We start from the raw sequence: 27,216 nt of genomic DNA, 5'->3' as shown, positions 1-27,216 counted from the left end.
TCAATCAGAAAGATTTCTGGCTCCCAGGTGTCTTTTATACAGGTAACGAGCTGAGATTAGGAGCACACTCTGTGCTCCTAACCGCAGCTTGTTACCTGTATAAAAGACACCTGTCCACAGAAGCAATCAATCAATCAGATTCCAAACTCTCCACCATGGCCAAGACCAAAGAGCTCTCCAAGGATGTCATGGACAAGATTGTAGACCTACACAAGGCTGGAATGGGCTACAAGATCATCGCCAAGCAGCTTGGTGAGAAGGTGACAACATTTGGTGCGATTATTCGCAAATGGAAGAAACACAAAAGCACTGTCAATATCCCTCAGCCTGGGGCTCCATGCAAGATCTCACCTCGTGGAGTTGCAATGAGCATGAGAACAGTGAGGAATCAGCCCAGAACTACACAGGAGGATCTTGTCAATGATCTCAAGGCAGCTGGGACCATAGTCACCAAGAAAACAATTGGTAACACACTACGCCGTGAAGGACTGAAATCCTGCAGCGCCCGCAAGGTCCCCCTGCTCAAGAATACATATACATGCCCGTCTGAAGTTTGCCAATGAACATCTGAATGATTCAGAGGACAACTGGGTGAAAGTGTTGTGGTCAGATGAGACCAAAATGGAGCTCTTTGACATCAACTCAACTCGCCGTGTTTGGAGGAGGAGGAATGCTGCCTATGACCCCAAGAACACCATATCCACCATCAAACATGGAGGTGGAAACATTATGCTTTGGGGGTGTTTTTCTGCTAAGGGGACAGGACAACTTCACCGCATCATTTGACAGGGCCATGTACTGTCAAATCTTGGGTGAGAACCTCCTTCCCTCAGCCAGGGCATTGAAAATGGGTCGTGGATGGGTATTCCAGCATGACAATGACCCAAAAACACACGGCCAAGGCAACAAAGGAGTGGCTCAAGAAGAAGCACATTAAGGTCCTGGAGTGGCCTAGCCAGTCTCCAGACGTTAATCCCATAGAAAATCTGTGGAGGGAGCTGAAGGTTCGAGTTGCCAAACATCAGCCTCGAAACCTTAATGACTTGGAGAAGATCTGCAAAGAGGAGTGGGACAAAATCACTCCTGAGATGTGTGCAAACTTGGTGGCCAACTTCAAGAAACGTCTGACCTGTGATTGCCAACAAGGGTTTTGCCACCAAGTACTAAGTCATGTTTTGCAGAGGGGTCAAATACTTATTTCCCTCACTAAAATGCAAATCAATTTATAACATTTTTGACTTGCGTTTTTCTGGATTTTTTGTTGTTATTCTGTCTCTCACTGTTCATATAAACCTACCATTAAAATTATAGACTGATCATTTCTTTGTAAGTGGGCAAACGTACAAAATCAGCAGGGGATCAAATACTTTTCCCCCCCACTGTACATAGCAAAGAGTATCACTCTCTTATTGATTTTTTATTGAGATATAGGCTATGACAGATTGGTGTCCTGTCCAACGGGTGTACACTACAGAAATAGGGCTCCTGACCATTTAGGCAAGGCTTACTTACTTACTACATACTTAATGAAGTGTATCTAAAGTATTGTACTCTTGGCTTTGTGTATCTAGTATTTTAATGTATTGCTGACATTACTTTTATTGCACATTTCCATAGAAATTCATTTTGTATTGTATCCCCTTCTCAGACCTTGCAGAAGGAGATCCAGGGACACCAGCCCCGCTTCGATGACATTTTCGAGCGGAGCGAGAGCCTGCTGATGGAGGACAGCCTTGCCGTAGAGGCCATCCGCCAGCGCATGGCCGACTTGCAACAGCTGTGGGGCCAGATGATTGAGGAGACGGAGAAGCGTCACGCCCGACTGGAGGAGGCCCACAATGCACAGAAGTACTACTTTGATGCCGCTGAGGCTGAGGCCTGGATGAGCGAGCAGGAGTTGTACATGATGTCTGAAGAGAAGGCCAAGGTACTAGGATGTTATTGACAGTGTTTTGGTGTATGTGTGTGTGTGTGTGCGTCCCCTGTACTGATATTTCTTCTAACATAGAATTCACAAAAGCGCTAAAAACATGTGTCTTTCCCTCTTAGGATGAGCAGAGCTCCGTAGCCATGCTGAAGAAGCACCAGATTGTGGAGCAGTCGGTGGAGGACTACGCTGAGACAGTCCATCAGCTCTCCAAGACCAGCAGAGGCCTGACAGCTGCAGGACATCCAGAGAGGTCAGTGAGAGAGCCTAGAGTGAAGCCATTGAAATAGAACGTCACTTAATATTGCCGCCCATCAAGGAACGTTGACCTGATTATGAATGTCCGATCCAGAAAAAGTATTTTGCATGAGTGGAGCATTCAGTAGACCAGAGTGTGGTGTGTATGCATATTTTTGTTTCAGCTTAACCCTAACAGACCTGATTTCACTAACGAAAGCCTTGTTTGCAGACCATGACTAGTGTATTAGTTTGATCATGGGTGTTAGTGTTGGAACAAGAATGTTGTTTTGCAAAAAAACTTAAAAAAATTACTCTTGTTAACCCCATCCACTGATCATTGAACTCTTGATTTCTGTTTGTGTGGGCAGTGAGAGGATAGGCATGCGTCAGTCTCAGGTGGACAAGCTCTATGCCGGCATGAAGGACCTGTCTGAGGAGAGGCGGGGCAAACTGGATGAGCGGTTCCGCCTGTTCCAGCTCAACCGCGAGGTTGACGACTTGGAGCAGTGGATTGCCGAGCGGGAGGTGGTGGCTGGATCTCATGAGCTGGGACAGGACTACGAGCATGTCACCGTAAGCAATGCCACCTGACTTCAAACCCTACCCTCTCACTCCTGGTGCTGTCAGGGAAGAAAAACATAGTCCGCATTCCAGACCATCTGCATAGCAGCCAAATTCCAAAAATTGACCAATAGCTGAATGCCACATCATCTAAATTGCAGTTGGGCATCATATCTCAATATCATATTGACATGTTTAACATTTTCCAGGTGTTGTGTGCTTTGGTGTGTGACTGCTTTGCAAATGGTCTGTAACGTGGCCATAGACTGATTTCAGTACTGCCCATTTGATACCACAATTACCTTTTAGTAGGTAAGACAGGGCAGTACAATATATATTTGTGTTAAAGGTCCTCATTCTCCTCCTCTCCATCCATCTATCCATCCACAGATGCTCCAGGAGCGCTTCCGGGAGTTTGCGCGTGACACAGGCAACATCGGCCAGGAGCGTGTGGATGCCGTCAACCGCCTGGCCGATGAGCTGATAAATGCGGGCCACGCAGATGCCGCCACGGTGGCCGAGTGGAAGGATGGACTCAACGAGGCCTGGGCTGACCTGCTGGAACTTATCGACACGCGCACGCAGATCCTGGCCGCCTCCTACGAGCTGCACAAGTTCTACCATGACGCCAAGGAGATCCTGGGCCGCATCCTGGACAAACACAAGAAACTTCCAGAGGAGGTGGGACGTGACCAGAACACAGTGGAGACACTGCAGAGGATGCACACCACCTTCGAGCATGACATCCAGGCCCTGGGAACACAGGTAGATACATAGCTAATATCTCCCTGTAGCTCACTTCACCAGATCACTGCACTGAAATCTCATGTTATTATTAGTGGTGGGCACCAATATCGATAATATGATATTGATAACTTACACTATTATGTAAAAGAGGACACATGACTGTTCTTTCAGACACAAAACACTTTCACAGGCTCTCAACTTAGCATACAGTGCTTTTAGAAAGTATTCAGACTTTTTCCACCTTTTGTTACGTTACAGCCTTATTCTAAAATGGATTCAATTGTTTTTCCCCCCTCATCAATCTACTCACAATACCCCATATTGATACCCCATAATGACAAAGCAAAAACTGTTTTTTAGAAAACAGAAATATGACCCCCTACCCTCTACTCAGTACTTTGTTGAAGCACCTTTGGCAGCGATTACAGCCTTGAGTCTTCTTGGGTATGACGCTGCAAGCATGGCACACCTGTATTTGGGGAGTTTCTCCCATTCTTCTCTGCAGATCCTCTCAAGCTCTATCAGGTTGCATGGGGAGCGTCGCTGCACAGCTATTTTCAGGTCTCTCCAGAGATGTTTAGAGAAGTCCGGGCTCTGGTTGTCCCACTCAAGGACATTCAGAGACTTGTCCCGAAGCCACTCCTGCATTGTCTTGGCTGTGTTCTTAGGGTCATTGTCCTCTTGGAAGGTGAACCTTCGCCCCAGTCTGAGGTCCTGAGCGCTCTGGAGCAGGGTTTCATTAAGCTACTCCTCAGTAAAAGGCACATGACAGCCCACTTGGAGTGTACCTAAAGGACTCTCCGACCATGAGAATCAAGATTCTCTGGTCTGATGAAACCGATCCTGACTAGTCTCCCAGTCCCTACCGCTGAAAAACATCCCCACAGCATGATGCTACCACCACTATGCTTCACCATAGGGATGATGCCAGGTTTCCTCCAGACTGGACGCTTGGCATTCAGGCCAAAGAGTTCAGTCTTGGTTTCATCAAAGTCTTTAGGTGCCTTTTGGCAAACTCCAAGTGGGCTGTCATGTGCCTTTAACTGTCGAGTGGCTTCCGTCTGGCCACTCTACCATAAAGGCCTGATTGGTTGAATGCTGCAGAGATGGTTGTCCTTCTGGAATCTTCTCCCATCTGCACAGAGGAACTATGGAGCTCTGTCACAGTGACCATGTAAATACCAGGCAGTGGAAGGTAGCGTAATTGTAGAATAAAATGTGTTAAAGCGACTTGTGCTCGTACCTTCAGGTGAGGCAGCTGCAGGAGGATGCCGTCCGCCTCCAGTCGGCCTACGCCGGCGACAAGGCAGACGACATCCAGCGGAGGGAGAGCGAGGTGCTGGAGGCCTGGAATACCCTGCTGGAGGCCTGCGATGGCCGCAGGGTCCACCTCCTGGACACGGGCGACAAATTCCGCTTCTTCAGCATGGTGCGCGACCTCATGCTGTGGATGGAGGACGTCATCCGTCTCATCGAAGCCCAGGAGAATCCAAGGTAAATTACTCTTATACTTAGTTAGGTTGGGGTCAGTTCCATTTCAATTCAGTAAACTGAAATTCCTATTCCAATCTTAGGTTCGTATACTAATATCCTGATCTGTGCGTGTGTGTGTGTGTGTGTGTGTGTGTGTGTGTGTGTGTGTGTGTGTGTGTGTGTGTGTGTGTGTGTGCGTGCCTGCGTGTGCATGTTTTCCTTTCTCTGCACAGGGACGTGTCCTCTGTGGAGTTGTTGATGAACAACCACCAGGGTATCAAGGCTGAGATCGACGCCCGCAATGACAGCTTCACCGCCTGCATTGAGTTGGGCAAGTCTCTGCTAGCCAGAAAGCACTATGCATCAGAGGAGGTAAGTTCCATAGCCAAATCAATGCTATGCTACTGCAGGGCAGCCCATGAGCCATTTGCGGACCACTGCTCTTTCTCAATTGAAATATGTCCTTGTCTCCTTTCTTTCTTTGCACTGGTCTGAATGAACTGACCAAGTGAAAGCCACCCTAATGATGAGATATCACCATTTTGTTTTGCCAGCACTTAAATGGTCCATTTGGGGAAATTATTTTGACAGCCCTATGTTACTGGGTCATTCCACCAATTTGGTGCCTTTTGAGATGTGAAAATAAACTTTTGATTTCACCTGGAGAAATGTTGGGGAGAAGTGGGTTAAACTCTTCCTAGAAGTCACAGAGGGTGTACAGATGGATGTCGAAATTCTGAATCTTCTTTATTCATATAAAAATCTTATTTATTAAAGGGCACTTCAGGCTTTTATAATTCAATATTGGTGCATCATTTCTACCTAAAATATTAAAGGCACTCATTTTGTGGAATGACCATACTGCATTGTAGCGTCTTCAGGTTTTAGTGTATTGCATTGTTTGTATGTGATGACACCCAATGCTAAAATATAAGTATTTGCTGCTATGTCCTCTGTTTAGATCAAAGATAAGTTGCTACAGCTGATGGACAAGAGGAAAGACATGATTGACAAATGGGAGGACCGACGGGAGTGGTTAAGACTGAGTAAGGGTTTTTGTTCATAATTTCACACATGCTATTGGATGGAATCTTGTCATTAGTTGGGCATATCCAGTCCCACTGGGCACAAACTGGTTCAATCAACGTTGTTTCAACGTAATTTGTCAATGTATTGTGACACGCAATTAATTATATGTATTAACCCTAGATGACTAACAGGGCACTGTTTTGAAGCCACCGAGCAGCCATCTTGGTACTCTTCCTTTTTTTGGAAGCTATAGAAATCCATTTTTTTATGTCTACATTCATTTTTGACAAGTATATTATAATACAGACACCTTAATGCTTACTTAAAAAAAAATATATATATATATATATATATATAAAAAATACATAAACATATTCCTAAACATTTTTGGGGGAGAGGACTCATGTTACTGTCCCCACAACAAAGACATACTTAAATACATGTAATTTTGTCCTTGAAACATTTTATTGAAATAATGTAGACTTACATTCATTCCTATGGAGGCCGATGGCTTCAAAGCCTCACATTGGCCATTACATAGAATCACCAATCCAGGGTTTATACACATCATTGCATGAAATCTATGTGTAAAATACATTGGATTTGCAAAAAGTCTTTAATGTCAACTGTTGTTTTGAGGGGGAAATCTAACGTTAATGTGTCTCTATGAAATTGTATGTGCTGGTATTTTGGCCAGGCCTCTCTTGAAAATTTGATTTTAACCAGGTAAAAAAAGGTAAAATAAACAATTAAATAAATATGGAACTATCCAATCTGTAGATACTAACCAAGTAGATCTTCAAATGTTGATACAGTGTTTTTGATTACATTGACAACCAAACACAATTCAACATACATTTTGTAATACAGTAATTACCCTAAAGTGAAGGATATCTTACAAACTAATATAACAGTATTTATTGATTCAACCTTAATGAGTAAAACATCCATGGCTACATTTTGGGGTTACTGTAACTGTAAATGTTTTCTTATGTTTTTATTTAACTAGGCAAGCCAGTTAAGAACAAATTCTTATTTACAATGACGGCCTATACCGGCCAAACCCAGACGACTCTGCGCGCCCCCCTATGGGACTCCCAATCACGGCTGATTATGATACAGCATGGATTTGAACCAGGGTGTCTGTAGAGACGCCTCTAGCACTGAGATGCAGTGCCTTAGACCGCTGCGCCACTCGGGAGCCCTAATCATAGAAAGCGTGCCTGTTCAAAATAGCATGCAAAGGTTGCAGGTCTGTGGAGGTCTTCGCTATTGCTATAATAATCTGTGCAGAATCTGCAACCACATTGATCACTTGCACCATGTACTTTTAATGCAATCTCAACTGCAATTCGGTACCAGTACCCCCTGTATATAGCCTCGTTATTGTCATTTTATTGTGTTACTTTTTACTTTAGTTTATTTGGTAAATATTTTCTTAACTCTTTCTTGAACTGCACTGTTGGTTAAGTGCTTGTAAGTAAGCATTTCATGGTAAGGTCTACACTTGTTGTATTCAACGCTTGTGACAAATAAAGTTTGATTTGAATTCCGGTCATTTTGTTGTGCTATTATGTGAAGCACAGTGATCACACATTTAGTCGTATATAAACTAAATATCTGAAATATCTAAATATCTCATTGGAACTTCATTGCGCTTATAAACGGTTGAAAGCACAGTGATAACCTATTTAGGTGACAATGAAACCAAAACTCAGACATTGTTTTTCCATTGGAATTTGGTTGTGCTTTTAGATGGTTGAAAGCATAGTCATAAGATAACACATTGGGAATTCAACAAACTTTTGGCTGTCTTTCTGAGTGGGTGAATGTAGGTTGTAATCTAATTGATCAACGTCTCAACCAAATATTACCCAATTGTCCACGTTGAAATGACTTGGTGTGCCCGGTGCAGTACTGTCTGTAGTATTTAGAATATGATTTTTAGACAACTCCATTGCACCAACGTTGTGAACGATCCTTTGTTGTCCCTCTGGAAGACTGTTTCATTATGTTACTATGCATACCTTGGAATGTGAGGATGACACATCATAAGCCTTTATCATTTCTGGAGGATGAGAAACTGTCCCTGAAGTGTTGGCCATGCGTAGAGCTGGGTTATGTTCATTAGGCATCAAACAGAAGAGTAAAGACCTGGACCAATCAGAAAAGCTCAATTGAATTTTCAGTATAATTTTTTTTGTTACACGTTTTTACCTTTATGTGCCCTAATGAATACAACCTTGGTGCGCTTATGTGTACTTTGATCAATCTGGCCCTTCTCTATTTGCCCCATGTCCTCTGCCAGACTGGTCTCATAGACTAGACATAGCATAGTAAATGTAAATCCGTGACACTCAAATTAGTATGATATGGTACGCTTGGTATGGTTACATAAGATATAAGGTTACGTAAGACAACAATGAAAGGAGTGTGGTTGGTCAGGGTGGATGTGTAGGCATATAACGCGAATGTCTAGCAACGGTTGTGTGTTCAAATTTCAACACAAACAACTTTAGCGTTTTAGCCAATTAGCAACTTTGCAACTACTTACTACTTTTTAGCTAACCCTTCCCTAATCTTAACCCTTTTAGATAAGCCTAACATTAACCCTTTAAATCTTAACCTTATTCCTAACCTTGTCCCCTAACCCCTAGTGCTAGCTAACGTTAGTGTTTTCCACCTAGCTAACATTAGCCACAACAAATTACAATTCTTAACATATACAGTGCATTCAGAAAGTATTCAGATCCCGTGAGACTTTTTCCACATTTTGTTACGTTACAGCCTTATTCTAAAATTGATTAAATTGTTTATTCCCCACATCAATCTACAAAAAATACCACATAATGACAAAGCAAAAACATTTTTTTTGAATTTGAATTTATATAAAAAAAGATGGAAAAATCACATTTACATAAGTAGTCAGTCCCTTTACTCAGTACTTTGTTGAAGCACCTTTGGCAGCGATTACAGCCTCGTGTCTTCTTAGGTATGACGCTACAAGCTTGGCACACCTGTATTTGGGGAGTTCTTCTCTCCAGATCCACTCAAGCTCTGTCAGGTTGGATAGGGAGTGACACTGCACAGCTATTTTCAGGTCTCTCCAGAGATGTTTGATCGGGTTCAAGTCTGGGATTTGGCTGGGACACTCAAGGACATTCAGAGACCTGTCCCGAAACCACTCCTGCGTTGTCTTGGCTGTGTGCTTAGGGTCATTGTCGTGTTGGAAGGTGAACCTTTGCCCCAGTCTGAGCGCTCTGGAGCAGGTTTTCATCAAGGATCTTTCCCTCGATCCTGACTAATCTCCCTCCCTGCTGCTGAAAAACATCCCCACAGCATTATGCTGCCACCACCATGCTTCACCGTAGGGATGGTGCCAGGTTACCTCCAGACGTGATGCTTGGCATTCAGGCCAAAGAGTTCAATCTTGGTTTTATCAGACAAGAGAATCTTGTTTCTCATGGTCTGAAAGTCCTTTAGGTGCCTTTTGGCAAACTCAAAGCGGGCTGTCATGTGCCTTTTCCTGAGGAGTGGCTTCCATCTGGCCACTCTACCATAAAGGCCTGATTGGTGGAGTGCTGCAGAGATGGTTGTCCTTCTGGAAGGTTCTCCCATCTCCACAGAGGAACTCTGGAGCTCTGTCAGAGTGACCATTGGGTTCTTGGTTACCTCCCTGACCAAAGCCCTTCTCTCCCGATTGCTCAGTTTTGCCAGGCAGCCAGTTCTAGGAAGAGTCTTGGTGCTTCCAAATTACTTCCATTTAAGAATGATGGAGGCCACTGTGTTCTTGGGGACCTTCAGTGCTGCAGAATGTATTTGGTACCCTTCCCCAGATCTGTGCCTCGACAGAATCCTGTCTCAGAGCTCTAAGGACAGTTCTTTCAACTTCATAGCTTGGTTTTTGCTCTGACATGCACTGTCAACTGTGGGACCATATATAGACAGGTGTGTGTCTTTCCAAATAATTTCCAATCAATTTAATTTACCACAGGTGGACTCCAATCAAGTTGTAGAAACAATTCAAGGGTGATCTATGGAAACAGGATGCACCTGAGCTCAATTTCGAGTCTCATAGCAAAGGGTCTGAATACTTATGTAAATAAGCTATTTCTGTTTTTTATTTTTAATACATTTGCAAAAAAATTTAAAAACCTGTTTTCGCTTTGTCATTATGGGGTATTGTGTGTAGATTGATGAGGGAAAAAGTTATTTTATACATTTTAGAATAAGGCTGTAACGTAACAAAATGTGGAAAAAGTAATGGGGTCTGAATACTTTCCGAATGCACTGTATATGTTTAGGAAATTCATAACATATTGTACGTTTTGCAAAATCGTAACATACTGTACTAATTGCAATTCATAACATATTGTACGAATTTCAATTCGGAATATCTCATACAAAATAGTAATTTGTAACATGTCAAATGAAATGGTTAATGGACATCGACAAATTAATGTATACCATATCATACTAAGTGGAGTGTCTCGGATTTACGCACAGAATAATATGAAATGCTCTGAGACCACATTCGCTCTGCTGATATCTAATGCATGTGGGCTAAAGTGGACAGTGAGTGTTTCTGTTTTGGGAGGGGGGATATTAGTCATGAATGCTCAGGTTACCCGTTCCCACATGCCAGAGGCCATAAGTTAGCTACAACATTGAAATGAAGTTTACCCTGCTGACTTTCTTATCTTTGCTCTGCACGGTCTAGTTTTGGAAGTTCACCAGTTTGGGAGGGATGCAGGGGTGGCAGAGGCGTGGCTGCTGGGACAGGAACCATACCTGTTCGGCCGGGAGTTGGGGCAGAGCGTGGACGAGGTGGAGAAACTGATCAAGAGGCACGAGGCGTTCGAGAAGTCGGCCGCCACTTGGGAGGAGCGCTTCTCAGCGCTGGAGAGGTTGACTACGGTGAGTGTTTTGGAGGGTTGCAATGTTTCTGTCACGTGTCACAAATCTTTATGGTAAAATGATTCTTACTGAGAGACATTAGTCTTACTCATAGACAGTTACATTTTCAGTCCTATTCCAGTGAGTATTTGTAATGTTCATAAGGTTTCAATAAGAAAGCTGTTCACTAAACAATATTATCTGCATGTCAGTACAGTATTTACCCAGTATTTAATGAAAAATTATGTAGTAATAATATAATCTGGTGCATTCAAAGAATTCAACATAATTGGTAATAATTGGTACAAAGTTTTGCATGTTCCCATGAATCCCAAAGAAACTACAATGTAATCATTAGGTAATTAAATTAGCTGCCATTTTTCACGTCTTTAAGTCCCAGGTAAATAGCAAACGTTAAAATTGAATTGTGACCCTGCCATCACTCTTTGAAGGTGGCATTGCCAGATTAATTTACTCAGATTAAGTTGGTTAAATGAGACTGAGGTCCTGTTGTGTCTTGTTCTTCCAGTTGGAGTTATTGGAAGTGAGAAGACAGCAAGAGGAAGAAGAAAGAATGCGAAAACCCCCTTCGCCGGAGCCTTTACCGGAGCAGGACTCACCACTGCAGAGGTAAGTGTAGCAGTTACGGCTGTTGCGGTGACCATATTCCCGCCACACCGGCGGTCATGATTGCAGTTAAATTCCACGTGAACGTTTAGTCACAGTAATTAGGCTTCTTCAAGCTCTGATGCTGCTTATGGTCATTAGTAGCCTACCAAACTTGCTAACTGCCTGTTACTCAGCACTCTATTGTCCATATAATCACTCTGACATCAATGCAAATGTCTTCGAAAATCTAATCAAACACTTCATGAGACCTCATGAGCTCATGTTGAGCAACATTTCAATAAGCTATGCAGTTGCGTGAGAAAACAGAGTGATGGCCTCTACTAAAAAGAGCAGGATGCCATCAGCTCTGTATAGGCTAGGCCTACTATATTTCATTCTCAACATTCTAATATTAAGCACATTGTTTATCTTTACAACAGGAGGGTAGTCTACCTGACTGGCATGAAAATGAACCACGGGAAACGCATCCTCCATAAGCTATTTAAGTGTATAGATGACTTGTATTTTTTCCCGCTGCCCCTGTTTCGAGACCGGTGCATGATAATGGTCCATTCTAAATCAAAACACATTTCACACATATATTATTTAGTATATGTAAAGACAAGATTAAATCAAGAATAGTCTGATGGCTGACAATATTAGCCTATCACTTGTGAATGATATATTATCACTTGTGAATGATGCCCAGCATAAGACACTGCCTTTTTTTTCTAATCATAGTAACACACCTCATGTAGCCTAGCACATATGTTTTGATAAGGTTTGTATCACAATTAAAGTGGCCAAATAACTTCTTAAAATGAAGCACATTAATCTGTTTTACAAGGGGTTTAGAGCCTAACTGGCATACATTAACAGTTGCAAGTTTGGGAAAGATAATTTCACCATAAAAATGCACATTTAATAATTAGCATTTTTTTTATCATGGTGTTTTCCGCTAATGGAACATTCGTGCTTATAGCCTACTGCCATGTGCGCATTTCTGCGCTTATAATGTGAAGAAATAGCCTAATAGTTTATCACCATTTTAAGCTAAATCTGCTGCGTCAACCAAATTGCGGGGGAAAAAATCTAAAAATGTAGCCCAACGTTTGTAGAACAACTAAAGTTACATTAATAACTCTAAATTAAGCATGTAGGAGTACATATTTCTTTGTTAACCGCTTAACACAGAATAGCCCCATGTGCGCACTCCCTCAAATCATTTGGAGAAAATATTTATAATTTATTCAGCTTTGTTCTATTGTATCCTTCATACTATAAAATAATGTCACCAAATTCTAAGAAAATCTTGTCTGCTAAATGAACTAGTGTTATCACATTTTAAGGTATGACTCAGGTGCAGACAGTGTTGAAGAAACAAACGTTTATTCTTTAAACAGGGGCAGGCAAACGACAGGTCAATGCAGGCAGGGTTCAATAATCCAGAGAGGATGTAAGGCACCGGAACAGCAGGCGGGCTCAGGGTCAGGTCAGGCAGAGGTCGGTAAACCAGAGTAGTGGGGCAAAGGTACAGGACGACAGGCAGGCTCAGGGTCAGGGCAGGCAGAATGTTCAGGACTGGGAAACTAGAAAACAGGCGCAAGGAACAGGCGTGAGCAGGGAAACAAAACGCTGGTAGGTTCTATGAACAAAACGAACTGGCAACAGACAAACAAAGAACACAGGTATAAATACACAGGGGATAATGGGGAAGTTGGACGACACCTGGAGTGGGGTGGAGACAAGCACAAAGACAGGTGAAACAGATCAGGGCATGACAAGTGTAGCCCACAGCGATTTGGCATTGCCAGATCAGGACCTAACATAAGGACATATCAGTGTATGCTATTGTCACGATCGTTTTGAAGGATGGACCAAGGCGCAGCGTGTGTTGGGTTCCACATATTTATTACCGTGAAACTTGAACAAAAAACGTATAACAAAAGTGAAGCACGTGGCGCACATCAGCACTCAACAAAACAATATCCCACAAAGCAGGTGGGAGAAAGGGCTTCCTAAATATGATCCCCAATTAGAGGCAACGATTACCAGCTGCCTCTAATTGGGAACCATACAGCTCACCAACATAGAAATAAAATGACTAGAACACCCCCTAGTCACGCCATAGAGAACCAAGGGCTCTCTATGGTCAGGGCGTGACAGCTATTCTGTTCTTCTGAAATAGACTACATTTTCTTCATATCATGCTTCATATCATGCTTCTGTCTAAAATAAATAATGGATTTATTGTGAAGGTGTAGGCTATATTACATGGATTTATTATACTTTTTCAAATGTAGATGTTCCAAAGGTCATCAGTGGCTTGTAGGCTATGTGTGAAAGCCAGGAGATGCTAAATGTGTTTATGTTAATTAACGGTAAATTACCGTGAGACCGACAGTTATTTGCTTGACTATCACCGGCTGACAAAATGTTGTGACCTCCACAGCCCTAGTAGTGGTGTTGGTAAAGAAACAGACAAGGGTGTCAACTCATCATTAAGCTTAGATTATTTGATTCAGCTGTGTAGTGCTAGGGCAAAGAACCAACATGTGCACCCATCAAACAATTGTGACTCTTTCAAGTAAATCAAGTTAGTTATGAAAATCACCACAGGTTGTTGTTAGGTAGCTCATGGACACTTACTCACCTTCTCTGACTCGCTTCCTGATTATCCCTTTCTACTGTATATTCTCCACAGTGGAGTAGAGAACAGACTGCAGAACGGACTGCCCACAGACCAGGATTCCCCACAGGTAAGTTACTGCTCCAAAGTTTAACACCAAAAATATGCCAGCTTTTAGGGCCAAAAGACTGACTAGGGCCTTACTTCTCAGAGCTTTACATTGTTCAATCTCACCTAAGGTGCATCATTTTCATCTGAGGCATTTCCCAGAAAACATAATTGCATTAAAGCTGAAGAATGAAATATGAATATTGAAATATTTTATATATTAAATATAAATGTCATTATTTTGGTATGAAGGCCCATCCATGCTCCTTAAAATGAATTGTTTTATTTTTATTTAACCCTTTTATTACCAGGTAAGTTGACTGAGAACACATTCTCATTTACAGCAACGACCTGGGGAATAGTTACAGGGGAGAGGATGATAATAATAATAATAATAATAATAATAATTAATGTTAAAAATTAATGTTGGTGCACTGGTGTCATGGCCACCTCTTGTGTAGGTTCATTTTTACCAGCCCACAATCTGCATTTTGTCCTGCACTACCCTGTCATCTCAGTACTTCCTGAATCACTACTAACTACAAACTAAGACCCAAGTATATGTAGATCAGTGAAGCAGCAATGCCTGCTTGTGCATGCCTGTCACATGTTTGTTTATGTCTGTTAATACTTATTGTTTGAACTGTAAAGATGTTCCTAAGAGAAAAATGTGTTTGTCTATCAAAATAATTGTTGATTTGATATCAAACAGTCCTAAATATTTCTAAAACGAAAATAATTGTATTTGGGACAAATCATTCACTAAACCCTAAACCTCAATGAAATCTTGTAATAAATGATGTGAAAATTTAGCAAGTTGTGGTGACTAAACTGCTTGGAGTAACCCTGGATTGTAAACTGTCATGGTCAAAACATATTGATACATCAGTAGCTAAGATGGGGAGAAGTCTGTCCATAATAAAGCGCTGCTGCTCTACCTTCTTAACAGCACTATGAACAAGGCAGGTCCTACTGGCCCTAGTTTTGTCGCACCTGGACTACTGTTCAGTCATGTGCTCAGGTGCCACAAAAAGGGATTGAGGAAAATTGTAATTGGCTCAGAATAGGGCAGCACGGCTGGCCCTTGGATGAACACAAATCAAATCAAATCAAATGTATTTATATAGCCCTTCGTACATCAGCTGATATCTCAAAGTGCTGTACAGAAACCCAGCCTAAAACCCCAAACAGCAAGCAATGCATGTGAAAGAAGCACGGTGGCTAGGAAAAACTCCCTAGAAAGGCCAAAAACCTAGGAAGAAACCTAGAGAGGAACCAGGCTATGAGGGGTGGCCAGTCCTCTTCTGGCTGTGCCGGGTGGATATTATAACAGAACATGGTCAAGATGTTAAAATGTTCATAAATGACCAGCATGGTCAAATAATAATAATCATAGTAGTTGTCGAGGGTGCAACAAGCACGTCCGGTGAACAGGTCAGGGTTCCATAGCCGCAGGCAGAACAGTTGAAACTGGAGCAGCAGCATGGCCAGGTGGACTGGGGACAGCAAGGAGTCATCATGCCAGGTAGTCCTGAGGCATGGTCCTAGGGCTCAGGTTCTCCGAGAGAAAGAAAGAGAGAAAGAGAGAATTAGAGAGAGCATATTTAAATTCACACAGGACACCGGATAAGACAAGAGAAATGCTCCAGATGTAACAGACTGACCCTAGCCCCCCGACACATAAACTACTGCAGCATAACTACTGGAGGCTGAGACAGGAGGGATCAGAAGACACTGTGGCCCCATCCGATGATACCCCCGGACAGGGCCAAACAGGCAGGATATAACCCCACCCACTTTGCCAAAGCACAGCCCCCACACCACTAGAGGGATGTCTCCAACCACCAACTTACCGTCCTAAGACAAGGCCGAGTATAGCCCACAAAGATCTCCGCCACGGCACAACCCAAGGGGGGGGGGGGGGGGGGGGCGCCAACCCAGACAGCAAGACCACGTCAATGACTCAACCCACTCAAGTGACGCACTCCTCCCATGGACGGCATGGAAGAACACCAGTAAGCCAGTGACTCAGCCCCTGTAAAAGGGTTAGAGGCAGAGAATCCCAGTGGAAAGAGGGGAACCGGCAAGGCAGAGACAGCAAGGGCGGTTCGTTGCTCCAGCCTTTCCGTTCACCTTCACACTCCTGGGCCAGACTATACTTAATCATAGGACCTACTGAAGAGATAAGTCTTCAGTAAAGACTTAAAGGTTGAGACTGAGTCTGCGTCTCTCACATGGGTAGGCAGACCATTCCATAAAAATGGAGCTCTATAGGAGAAAGCCCTACCTCCAGCCGTTTGCTTAGAAATTCTAGGGACAATTAGGAGGCCTGCGTCTTGTGACCGTAGCGTACGTGTAGGTATGTACGGCAGGACCAAATCGGAAAGATAGGTAGGAGCAAGCCCATGTAATGCTTTGTAGGTTAGCAGTAAAACCTTGAAATCAGCCCTTGCCTTAACAGGAAGCCAGTGTAGGGAGGCTAACACTGGAGTAATATGATCAAATTTTTTGGTTCTAGTCAGGATTCTAGCAGCCGTATTTAGCACTAACTGAAGTTTGTTTAGTGCTTTATCCAGGTAGCCGGAAAGTAGAGCATTGCAGTAGTCCAGCCTAGAAGTAACAAAAGCATGGATTAATTTTTCTGCATCATTTTTGGACAGAAAGTTTCTGATTTTTGCAATGTTACGTAGATGGAAAAAAGCTGTCCTTGAAACAGTCTTGATATGTTCTTCAAAAGAGAGATCAGGGTCCAGAGTAACGCCGAGGTCCTTCACAGTTTTATTTGAGACGACTGTGCAACCATCCAGATTAATTGTCAGATTCAACAGAAGATCTCTTTGTTTCTTGGGACCTAGAACAAGCATCTCTGTTTTGTCCGAGTTTAAAAGGAGAACGTTTGCAGCCATCCACTTCTTTATGTCTGAAACACAGGCTTCTAGCGAGGGCAGTTTTGGGGCTTCACCATGTTTCATTGAAATGTACAGCTGTGTGTCGTCCGCATAGCAGTGAAATTTAACATGATGTTTTCGAATGACATCCCCAAGAGGTAAAATATATAGTGAAAACAATAGTGGTCCTAAAACGGAACCTTGAGGAACACCGAAATGTACAATTGATTTGTCAGAGGACAAACCATTCACAGAGACAAACTGACATCTTTCCGACAGATAAGATCTAAACCAGGCCAGAACTTGTCCATGTAGACCAATTTGGGTTTCCAATCTCTCCAAAAGAATGTGGTGGTCGATGGTATCAAAAGCAGCACTAAGATCTAGGAGCACGAGGACAGATACAGAGCCTCGGTCTGACGTCATTAAAAGGTCATTTACCACCTTCACAAGTGCAGTCTCAGTGCTATGATGGGGTCTAAAACCAGACTGAAGCGTTTCGTATACATTGTTTGTCTTCAGGAAGGCAGTGAGTTGCTGCGCAACAGCTTTTTCAAAATTTTTTGAGAGGAATGGAAGATTCGATATAGGCCGATAGTTTTTTTATAATTTCTGGGTCAAGATTCGGCTTTTTCAAGAGAGGCTTTATTACTGCCACTTTTAGTGAGCTTGGTACACATCCGGTGGATAGAGAGCCGTTTATTATGTTCAACATAGGAGGGCCGAGCACAGGAAGCAGCTCTTTCAGTAGTTTAGTTGGAATAGGGTCCAGTATGCAGCTTGAGGGTTTAGAGGCCATGATTATTTTCATCATTGTGTCAAGAGATATAGTACTAAAACACTTTAGTATCTCCCTTGATCCTAGGTCCTGGCAGAGTTGTGCAGACTCAGGACAATGGAGCTTTGGAGGAATACGCAGATTTAAAGAGGAGTCCGTAATTTGCTTTCTAATGATCATGATCTTTTCCTCAAAGAAGTTCATAAATTTATTACTGCTGAAGTGAAAGCCATCCTCCATTTGCGAATGCTGCTTTTTAGTTAGCTTTGCGACAGTATCAAAAAGACATTTCGGATTGTTCTTATTTTCCTCAATTAAGTTGGAAAAATAGGATGATCAAGCAGCAGTGAGGGCTCTTCGATACTGCACGGTACTGTCTTTCCAAGCTAGTCGGAAGACTTCCAGTTTGGTGTGGCGCCATTTCCGTTCCAATTTTCTGGAAGCTTGCTTCAGAGCTCGTGTATTTTCTGTATACCAGGGAGCTAGTTTCTTATGACAGATGTTTTTAGTTTTTAGGGGTGCAACTGCATCTAGGGTATTGCGCAAGGTTAAATTGAGTTCCTCGGTTAGGTGGTTAACTGATTTTTGTCCTCTGACGTCCTTGGGTAGGCAGAGGGAGTCTGGAAGGGCATCAAGGAATCTTTGGGTTGTCTGAGAATTTATAGCACGACTTTTAATGCTCCTTGGTTGGGGTCTGAGCAGATTATTTGTTGCAAACACAATAAAATGGTGGTCCGATAATCCAGGATTATGAGGAAAAACATTAAGATCCACAACATTTATTCCATGGGACAAAACCCACTGAGTCGATGATGGCTCCGAAAGCCTTTTGGAGTGGGTCTGTGGACTTTTCCATGTGAATGTTAAAGTCACCAAAAATTAGAATATTATCTGCTATGACTACAAGATCCGATAGGAATTCAGGGAACTCAGTGAGGAACACTGCATATGGCCCAGGAGGCCTGTAAACAGTAGCTATAAAAAGTGATTGAGTAGGCTGCATAGATTTCATGACTAGAAGCTCAAAAGACGAAAACGTCATATTTATTTTTTTTGTAAATTGAAATTTGCTATCATAAATGTTAGCAACACCTCCGCCTTTGCCGGATGCACGGGGGGTATGGTCACTAGTGTAACCAGGGGGTGAGGCCTCATTCAACACAGTAAATTCATCAGGCTTAAGCCATGTTTCAGTCAGGCCAATCACATCAAGATTATCAAGATTATGATCAGTGATTAGTTCATTGACTATAAATGCAGAGAGCTAACATCAATAATATGCATGTCAATCTCTCCTGGCTCAAAGTGTGGGAGAGATTGACTTCATCATTACTTGTATTTATAAGAGGTATTGACATGTTAAATGCACCGACACCCATGCATATCCCACAAGACATGCCACAAGAGGTCTCTTCACAGTCCCCAAGTCCAGAACAGACTATGGGAGGCGCACACTACTACATAGAGCCATGACTAAATGGAACTCTATTCCACATCAAGTAAATGATGCAAGGCGTAAAATGAGACTAAAAAACAGATAAAAATACACCTTATGGAACAACAGGGATTGTGAAGCAACACAAACATAGGCAGATACACATGCATTCACATACACGAAAACATACACACACTTAAACATGGGGATCCATAATAAATACAAATACAATCAGAAGGCATTGGTATGGTGCAACAGTGCAGACCTGGGTTCAAATACTATTTAGGGTATTTGAATTACTTTCAAAGACATTTCAAAGTAAATATTAACTTATTTTTTGAAAAAACAAATAGTTGATTATTGGAATGTATTTGGAAAAACACTTGAAAAGTATTTGAAAACTCAAATGTAACCCAGGCATTTGAAAATAGTATTTGAAATAAGTATTTGAAAATTCTTACAAATAGTAGGCTATTAAATGAAAATTGTTTGAAATAGCAATAGTTGATTCTGGCCACATTATTTTAAAGTACTCAAATGCACAGAAAATAAGTATTTAAATAACAAATAATCAAATACATACAGTACCAGTCAAAAGTTTTGACACACCTACTCATTCCAGGGGTTTTCTTTATTTTACTATGTTTTACTAATGCCAAGAGTGTGCAAAGCTGTCATCAAGGCAAAGGGTGGCTACTTTGAAGAATCTCAAATATAAAATATATTTTGATTTGTTTAACACTTTTTTGGTTACTACATGATTCCATATGTGTTATTTCATAGTTTTGATGTCTTCACTATTATTATAAAGAAAAAATAAAGAAAAACCTTGGAATGAGTGGGTGTATGTAGACAGTACTGCATGTAGACATTCATTTGAGCCGTTTAGTGGTGTTATCAAATCAAATTTTATTAGTCAAATGCTATGAATACAACAGGTTACACCTTACAGTGAAATGCTTACTTACGAGCCCCTAACCAACAAGGCAGTTTAAAAAAAATACGGATAAGAATAAGAAATAAAAGTAACAAGTAATTAAAGAGCAGCAGTAAAATAACAATAGCGAGACTATATACAGGGGGGTAGTTGAGGTATACCGGTTAGTTGAGGTAATATGTACATGTAGGTAGAGTTATTAAAGTGACTATGCATAGATGATAACAACAGAGGGTAGCAGCGTTGTAAAAGAGGGGGGGGGGGGGGGGGGGGGCAATGCAAATAATCTGGGTAGCCAATTGATTAGATGTTCAGGAGTCTTATGGCTTGGGGGTAGAAGCTGTTTAGAAGCCTCTTGGACCTAGACTTGGCACTCCGGTACCGCTTGCCGTTCGGTAGCAGAGAGAACAGTCTATGACTAGGGTGGCTGGAGTCTTTGACAATTTTTAGGGCCTTCCTCTGACACCGCCTGGTATAGAGGTCCTGGATGGCAGGAAGCTTGGCCCCGGTGGTGTACTGGGCCATATGCACTACCCTCTGCAGTGCTTTGCGGTCGGAGGCCGAGAAGTTGCCATACCAGCCAGTGATGCAACCAGTCAGGATACTCTCGATGGTACAGCTGTAGAACCTTTTGAGGATCTGAGGACCCATGCCAAATCTTTTCAGTCTCCCGAGGGGGAATAGATTTTGTCGTGCCTTCTTCACGACTGTCTTGGTGGGCTTGGACCATGTTAGTTTGTTGGTGATGTGGACACCAAAGAACTTGAAGCTCTCAACCTGCTCCACGGAAGCCCAGTCGATGAGAATAGGGTGTGCTCAGTCCTCTTTTTCCTGTAGTCCACAATCATCTCCTTTGTCTTGATCACGTTGAGGGAGAGGTTGTTGTCCTGGCACCACACGGCCAGGTCTCTGACCTCCTCCCTATAGGCTGTCTCGCCGTTGTTGGTGATCAGGCCTACCACTGTTGTGTCATCGGCAAACTTAATGATGGTGTTGGAGTCATGCCTGGCCGTGCAGTCATGAGTGAACAGGGAGTACAGGAGGGGACTGAGCACGCACCCCTGAGTGGCCCCTGTGTTGAGGATCAGCGTGGCGGATGTGTTGTTACCTACCCTTACCACCTGGGGGCGGCCCGTCAGGAAGTCCAGGATCCAGTTGCAGAGGGAGGTGTTTAGTCTCAGGGTCCTTAGATTATTGATGAGCTTTGAGGGCACTGTGGTGTTGAACGCTGAGCTGTAGTCAATGAATAGCATTCTCACATAGGTGTTGTCCAGGTGGGAAAGGGCAGTGTGGAGTGCAATAGAGATTGCATCATCTGTGGGTCCGTTGGGGCGGTATGCAAATTGGAGTGGGTCTAGGGTTTCTGGGATAATGCTGTTGATGTGAGCTATGACCAGCCTTTCAAAGCATTTCATGGATACAGACGTGAGTACTACGGGTCGGTAGTCATTTAGGCAGGTTACCTTTGTGTTCGTCGCACAGGCACTATGGTGGTCTGCTTAAAACATGTTGGTGTTACAGACTCGGACAGGGAGAGGTTGAAAATGTCAGTGAAGACACTCGCCAGTTGGTCAGCGCATGCTCGCAGTACACGTCCTGGTAATCCGTCTGGCCCCGCGGCCTTGTGAATGTTGACCTGTTGAAAGGTCTTACTCACATCGGCTGCGGAGATCGTGATCCCACCATTGTCCAGAACAGCTGATGCTCTCATGCATGTTTCAGTGTTACTTTCCTCGAAGCGAGCATTGAAGTTATTTAGCTCATCTGGTAGGCTCGTGTCACTGGGCAGCTCTCGGCTGTGCTTCCCTTTGTAGTCTGTAATGGTTTGCAAGCCCTGTTACATCTGACGAGCGTCAGAGCCGGTGTAATACGATTCGATCTTAGACCAGCGTTGACGCTTTGCCTGTTTGATGGTTCGTCGGAGGGCATAGCGGGATTTCTTATAAGCTTCCGGGTTAGAGTCCCGCTCCTTGAAAGCGGCAGCTCTAGCCTTTAGCTCAGTGCGGATGGTGCCTGTAATGTCATAGGGATTAAATTGAGCCGGGTCCTGCCAGGTTTGAGACCCAGCACCTATGATCCAAATGAGAGCCAGGCGGAGCTGAGACACGGTTCCTTTCGTTATTTGAATTATGTATTGAAAAATGTGTTATCCACATTTAATTTTCCACAGCCAACAACACGAGTAAGCAACAGCAAAATCAGACAACACCAATTGTTCAGCCTGTCGGTCGCATTTTATGTAACAAATGAATATTCCTCTCGAGGCATTCAAATTGTGAGTGCAGCACAGGGAGAGAAATATGCATGCCCAGTCATTTTAGCCTACAACATTCTAAATGCTGTCGCGGGAAAACACACCTTTTAAGCAGTTTTGATGGCCACTGTTTAAAGAGGACGATTACTGCGCTTTCTAGTGTTACTAGGCTACACTTATTTCTCACATCCCAAAAATGTGTCAAATGCACCATTTTACAATGGGAGTTTTTAGCAGCGGCATGGTTTATGCGCATTAGCAGGCAGCAATTGCATTGAATGCAAAGGGAAGACCGGGGCTAAATGTAACACAGGTCAGGTGTAACTGGTAGGCAAACATTATATTCACAGTAGACTACATGAGCCTTGGTTGGCTAAGTGCCAGTGGAACGTTTTTTGGGACATTCAAGTCATCAATATGTTGCTGTAACTAGCAACAACATAGCCGAATGTTTCGACTTTATATTTTGTGACCTAGCTAATGATTAGCCCAGTGGGGTAATTGGAAATGTGCAACATTTCAGGTTATTTATTTACAGCCACTATGTTGCATCAGGTGGGCTACATCAGGTGATAATGCCTATTGCTAAATAGCACACCTGCCTGATAATATGGACCAATATGTTATATTGGGCTCATTTCTGGAGGGGGAAATTATAGGTTAGATGTCAGCATCATTCAAGGCTGCTCTAATGACTTATTACGTTTCTCCGTTCACAGCCGACGAGTACTCCATGCACACAGGCTCGTTTGGTGTAGACATAAGCTCCTGGCTCAGGATGTTCCAACACTCCAACAGGTCTTGGGGCTCAATCACAGCCCGAGGCAACAAGAGGCCTACTCAGTCAAGATTCAATTCAGAAACCAAAATGAGCTATTAGCGTTGCATACTCTAGTTTTAAGGCATGATTGGGGAAAATGATTGGGGCCTCTATCTCTCTCTCTCTCTCAGAATGGTGTGGAAAGAGTTGAGATCATGAATGGAGTGGCGGAGCAGAACTCAAAGGACCCGAGCCCTATTCCCTCACCCACAGCCAGCCGGCGGGGAAAGGGCAGCCTGTCCTCCACGTTGCCGACCCAGAACCAGGATTTGCCTGCGGCTCAGCTGGAGGGCTTCCTGCATCGCAAGCATGAGTGGGAGGGTCACAACAAGAAGGCCTCAAGCAGGTATGGTGAACTGGATCAAAAGAGAGAATCCAAATAGCATTGTTTGGAAGAAGTAATTTAATAATAGTTTATTTTGACATAAAATACATTATTTTAAGGGAGTTAACTTGTGTTATACAGTGCATCCCAGGCTTACAATGACTCATTGGGCTCTCTTTTTCAGATCCTGGCATAACGTGTACTGCGTTATCAACAATCAGGAAATGGGCTTCTACAAAGACAACAAGGCTGCTGGTCAAGGCATCCCCTACCACAATGCGATTCCGATCAGTCTAATGGGGGCTGTGTGTGATGTGGCCATGGATTACAAAAAAAAGAAGCATGTCTTCAAACTCAGGTTAAAAATGATAAAAATGAGAGTAGTGTTCAAGTTCCTTCAAACGGAATCACCCCAGAAGTGGATCCTCTTAGTTGCACTTCATTACGCTATCTGCTTCAGTCTAAATCTGATTTATTAATGTTCTAGTTCATTTTGTTGACTGCCATTTCAGAAATATATATATTTTTTGCAAATGTTGCTATCCAAATCTCTTTCGAATCTCAAATATATATGTTTAGAAAGTTACCAACATTTTTGTTCATTTTTATTTCAGAGTTACGGATGGAAATGAGTATCTCTTCCAAGCCAAAGAAGAAGTAAGTCTGTTTCCTTTGTTTAACATTTTGTGTCATCTGTTAAAGATTGTTTCCGTAGGCCAAAACAAAACAGTGCGTATACTGTAAAACAAATTAATGACAGCTTTTGAATAGAGGCCCTGGTCTTGACTACAAAACCTAATTCCTGGGCTAGTTGTTAAACTGACCTCCACAACCTTGCATGTACTTATTCTTCTAGGGTGAGTTTCCCAAAAATGCCCACGCTAATGTGGAACTTTTTATCTCATGATGACCTAGACTCAGTCCACTTGTAGAAAAGAAAAGTACTTTGGCAAATTTCATTCACTTATAAACATAGATCATTACAATTGCCATTCTCTTTTTGAGACAGAGAATTAGCTAAAAAGTGTTTAGGAAACTGACCTTTCAATGACCCCTTACAGGAGGAGATGAGCACATGGATCCAGGCCATTCTGAATGCGGGGACACCTGACAAGGTATCGATTACGCCCAGCAACCAGAGCACTCCGGCGTCGAGCCGAGCCCAGACCCTGCCCGCTACCGTCACCCTCACCAGCGAATCCAGCCCGGGCAAGCGGGAGAAAGACAAGGAGAAGGACAAGGAGAAGCGATTCAGCCTCTTCGGCAAGAAAAAACTATGAAGTTTCTCAGCAATGAAGACTTTCAGTTTTTTATTAGTGCAGTATTTTTTTTTCTTTCATTTTTGTCTGCCAAGCCACAATGATACTCCAGCTCAACTACACCACATGCTGTGCCTAATGTTCCTTGAATTGGGTAAAACGATTGATAAGACTTTGAAATACAAATGTAAAAGAAACATTTGTACTTTGTTAGAGTGTCAAGGTGTATGGGGCAGGTTTCATCATGAAATTGATTTGGTAATATCATGAGGACCATTTTATTTTTTTTAAGTTAATTATTTACTTGTAAAAATGTGTTGTGTGTTTTTTGTGCTTTTTCCTTGTCATTGTGTTTTGTTAAAATGGGTCTGAGTATTTAAACGTTTCCTCAATTTTGTGAGGGTGTCTACAAGAGGCAGGCCTACATTCTCTTTTTGCTGTTGGAAAGGGAGACAACATTGCTTCAAAATAATTCAGTTTTGTGACTGCACATACGCATATTGAATTAAAAAATGTAATGCAACTTTTCAACCTAATTTACTATGATTCCTACTTGAGTTTAAATTGAAAACAAACAACCTCAAAAAATATCAGGCTCCAAAAGGGCATAGTTAGCCAGTATTATCAGTAATTGCATGCCTTTTTAGGTCAAGATAAGCCTAATAATACACCTGTAATTGAAACAAGATAAATGTCTTGAAATTATTTCCTCATGGAATAATGTTTTATATATATATGATGGACCAGTAATTTTACATGTTTTTCCTTTGTTTGTTTACTTTTGTCCCTCTTGAGTTGCGTCATAATATATGTTTCCAAATAGTTATAGTTGACTACAGATTATAAAATCAGTATGTATAATAAACACTTTAAGCATTGATGTTAAATGGAAACGTGAAAATTCAGCATTTACTGCAAAAAAAGGTTGCTTGCTTGTTGCTCTAGCACTGCACATTATAATTTTGCTACGTTATCCTGCTAATTGATACATAGTGTGCATTTCTTTGTCACTGTATCTATTGTATTGAGAAGAAGAAAAAAAAATCTTACTGCACAATCAGAAATTATGTAATAGGAATGAAATTCTTTGCAATGACTGGGTCTTTGGGCATATATAGAACATTGACCTGGCTTTCTGATATATGAAACTGCACCTGTAGACTTTTTTTCTCTCTCTGTCTCTCTCTCTCTTTCAAATATGTGCGATGTCATTAAAATGCTATTAAACATTATGGGTCTGTGTGTTATCTATGGTTTTGGAAAAGTGGAGCTCGTCTGCTTGAAAATGTTGAACCTTGCTGTAATCTAATGAGTACTTTAAGTCTACTCTGTCTGCTCTGTGCAATCAATGCAGCCACTTGTCTTGTAACTGGAAATACACATTCAAAGTTGAAATGCCCTAGTCTATAACTTCAGCACCGAGCACCTAATACACTTGCATGTGGGGTCAGATTTTTGTTAACCTGAAACAGCCCGCAATTGCTAATAACCCATCTGCAACTGCCTTACTACTGTATATGTGATAAAGTGAAAATCTGAGGCCCACACTGCACCCTAAACTGCAAATACAGAAAATGCGCTGTTGACGGGGTGCAGGATATTTTTTTTCCTGCCTACTTTCCAAAGGCCTATGTTTTTTATTATAATTTCAGACATTTTGATAGGCTATTTGTTTGTCAACTTGTCTATAATTAGCTACATGCTGCTTATCTTCTGTCATACAGTGCCTACAGAAAGTATTCGCACCCTTTGACTTTTCCACATTTTGTTGTGTTACAAAGTGGGATTAAAATGGATTTAATTGTCATTTTTTTGTCAACGTCTACACAAAATACTGTAATGTCAAAGTGGAATAAAAATTCTAACATTTCTTTTTTATTATTATGGAAAATAAAACACTAATATATCTTGATTAGATAAGTATTCAACATTTTTTTTAAGATTAATACAAATTAAATAACTAAAATATAGTTGCATAAGTATTCAGCTCTCTGATTCAAAACGTGTTAGAATCACCTTTGGCAGTGGTTACAGCTGTGAGTCTTTCTGGGTAAGTCTCTAAGAACTTTGCACACCTGGATTGTACAATGTTTGCAAATTATTCTTTAAAAAAATTGTCAAGCTCTATCAAGTTGGTTGTTGATCATTGCTAGACAGTCATTTTCAAGTCTTGCCATATATTTTCAAGCCGATTTAAAACTGTAACTAGACCACTCTAGTAAGCAACTTGCCTGTGCTTAGCTCTATTACGTTTATTTGTATCCTAAAAAACAACCCTCCATAGTCCTTTCCGATGACAAG

At 42.1% G+C, this 27,216-nt stretch overlaps 1 protein-coding gene across 4 annotated transcripts in view; it reads left to right on the top strand.

The window, feature by feature from the left end:
- Nucleotides 1–26,147, top strand: part of LOC106565001 (spectrin beta chain, non-erythrocytic 1) — a 103,325-nt gene extending 77,178 nt beyond the window's left edge. For all 4 annotated transcript variants that reach the window (XM_045691321.2, XM_045691324.2, XM_045691322.2 and 1 more), the window contains 14 exons: nucleotides 1,649–1,927; nucleotides 2,050–2,180; nucleotides 2,536–2,740; nucleotides 3,119–3,493; nucleotides 4,725–4,969; nucleotides 5,182–5,320; nucleotides 5,910–5,994; nucleotides 10,698–10,894; nucleotides 11,403–11,503; nucleotides 14,187–14,241; nucleotides 23,463–23,677; nucleotides 23,841–24,014; nucleotides 24,271–24,313; nucleotides 24,718–26,147. In XM_045691321.2, the coding sequence (XP_045547277.2) occupies nucleotides 1,649–1,927; nucleotides 2,050–2,180; nucleotides 2,536–2,740; nucleotides 3,119–3,493; nucleotides 4,725–4,969; nucleotides 5,182–5,320; nucleotides 5,910–5,994; nucleotides 10,698–10,894; nucleotides 11,403–11,503; nucleotides 14,187–14,241; nucleotides 23,463–23,677; nucleotides 23,841–24,014; nucleotides 24,271–24,313; nucleotides 24,718–24,936 (2,463 nt within the window). In that variant the 3' untranslated portion in view covers nucleotides 24,937–26,147. The remainder of the gene's footprint in view (nucleotides 1–1,648; nucleotides 1,928–2,049; nucleotides 2,181–2,535; nucleotides 2,741–3,118; nucleotides 3,494–4,724; nucleotides 4,970–5,181; nucleotides 5,321–5,909; nucleotides 5,995–10,697; nucleotides 10,895–11,402; nucleotides 11,504–14,186; nucleotides 14,242–23,462; nucleotides 23,678–23,840; nucleotides 24,015–24,270; nucleotides 24,314–24,717) is intronic.
- The last annotated feature ends 1,069 nt before the right edge of the window (nucleotides 26,148–27,216 follow it).

This window comes from Salmo salar, chromosome 12 (genome assembly GCF_965601325.2).
Source record: "Salmo salar chromosome 12, fSalSal1, whole genome shotgun sequence".
NCBI lineage: Eukaryota > Metazoa > Chordata > Actinopteri > Salmoniformes > Salmonidae > Salmo > Salmo salar.
Note: the sequence above shows the minus strand (reverse complement) of the source record. Positions and strands in the feature narration are given on the sequence as shown.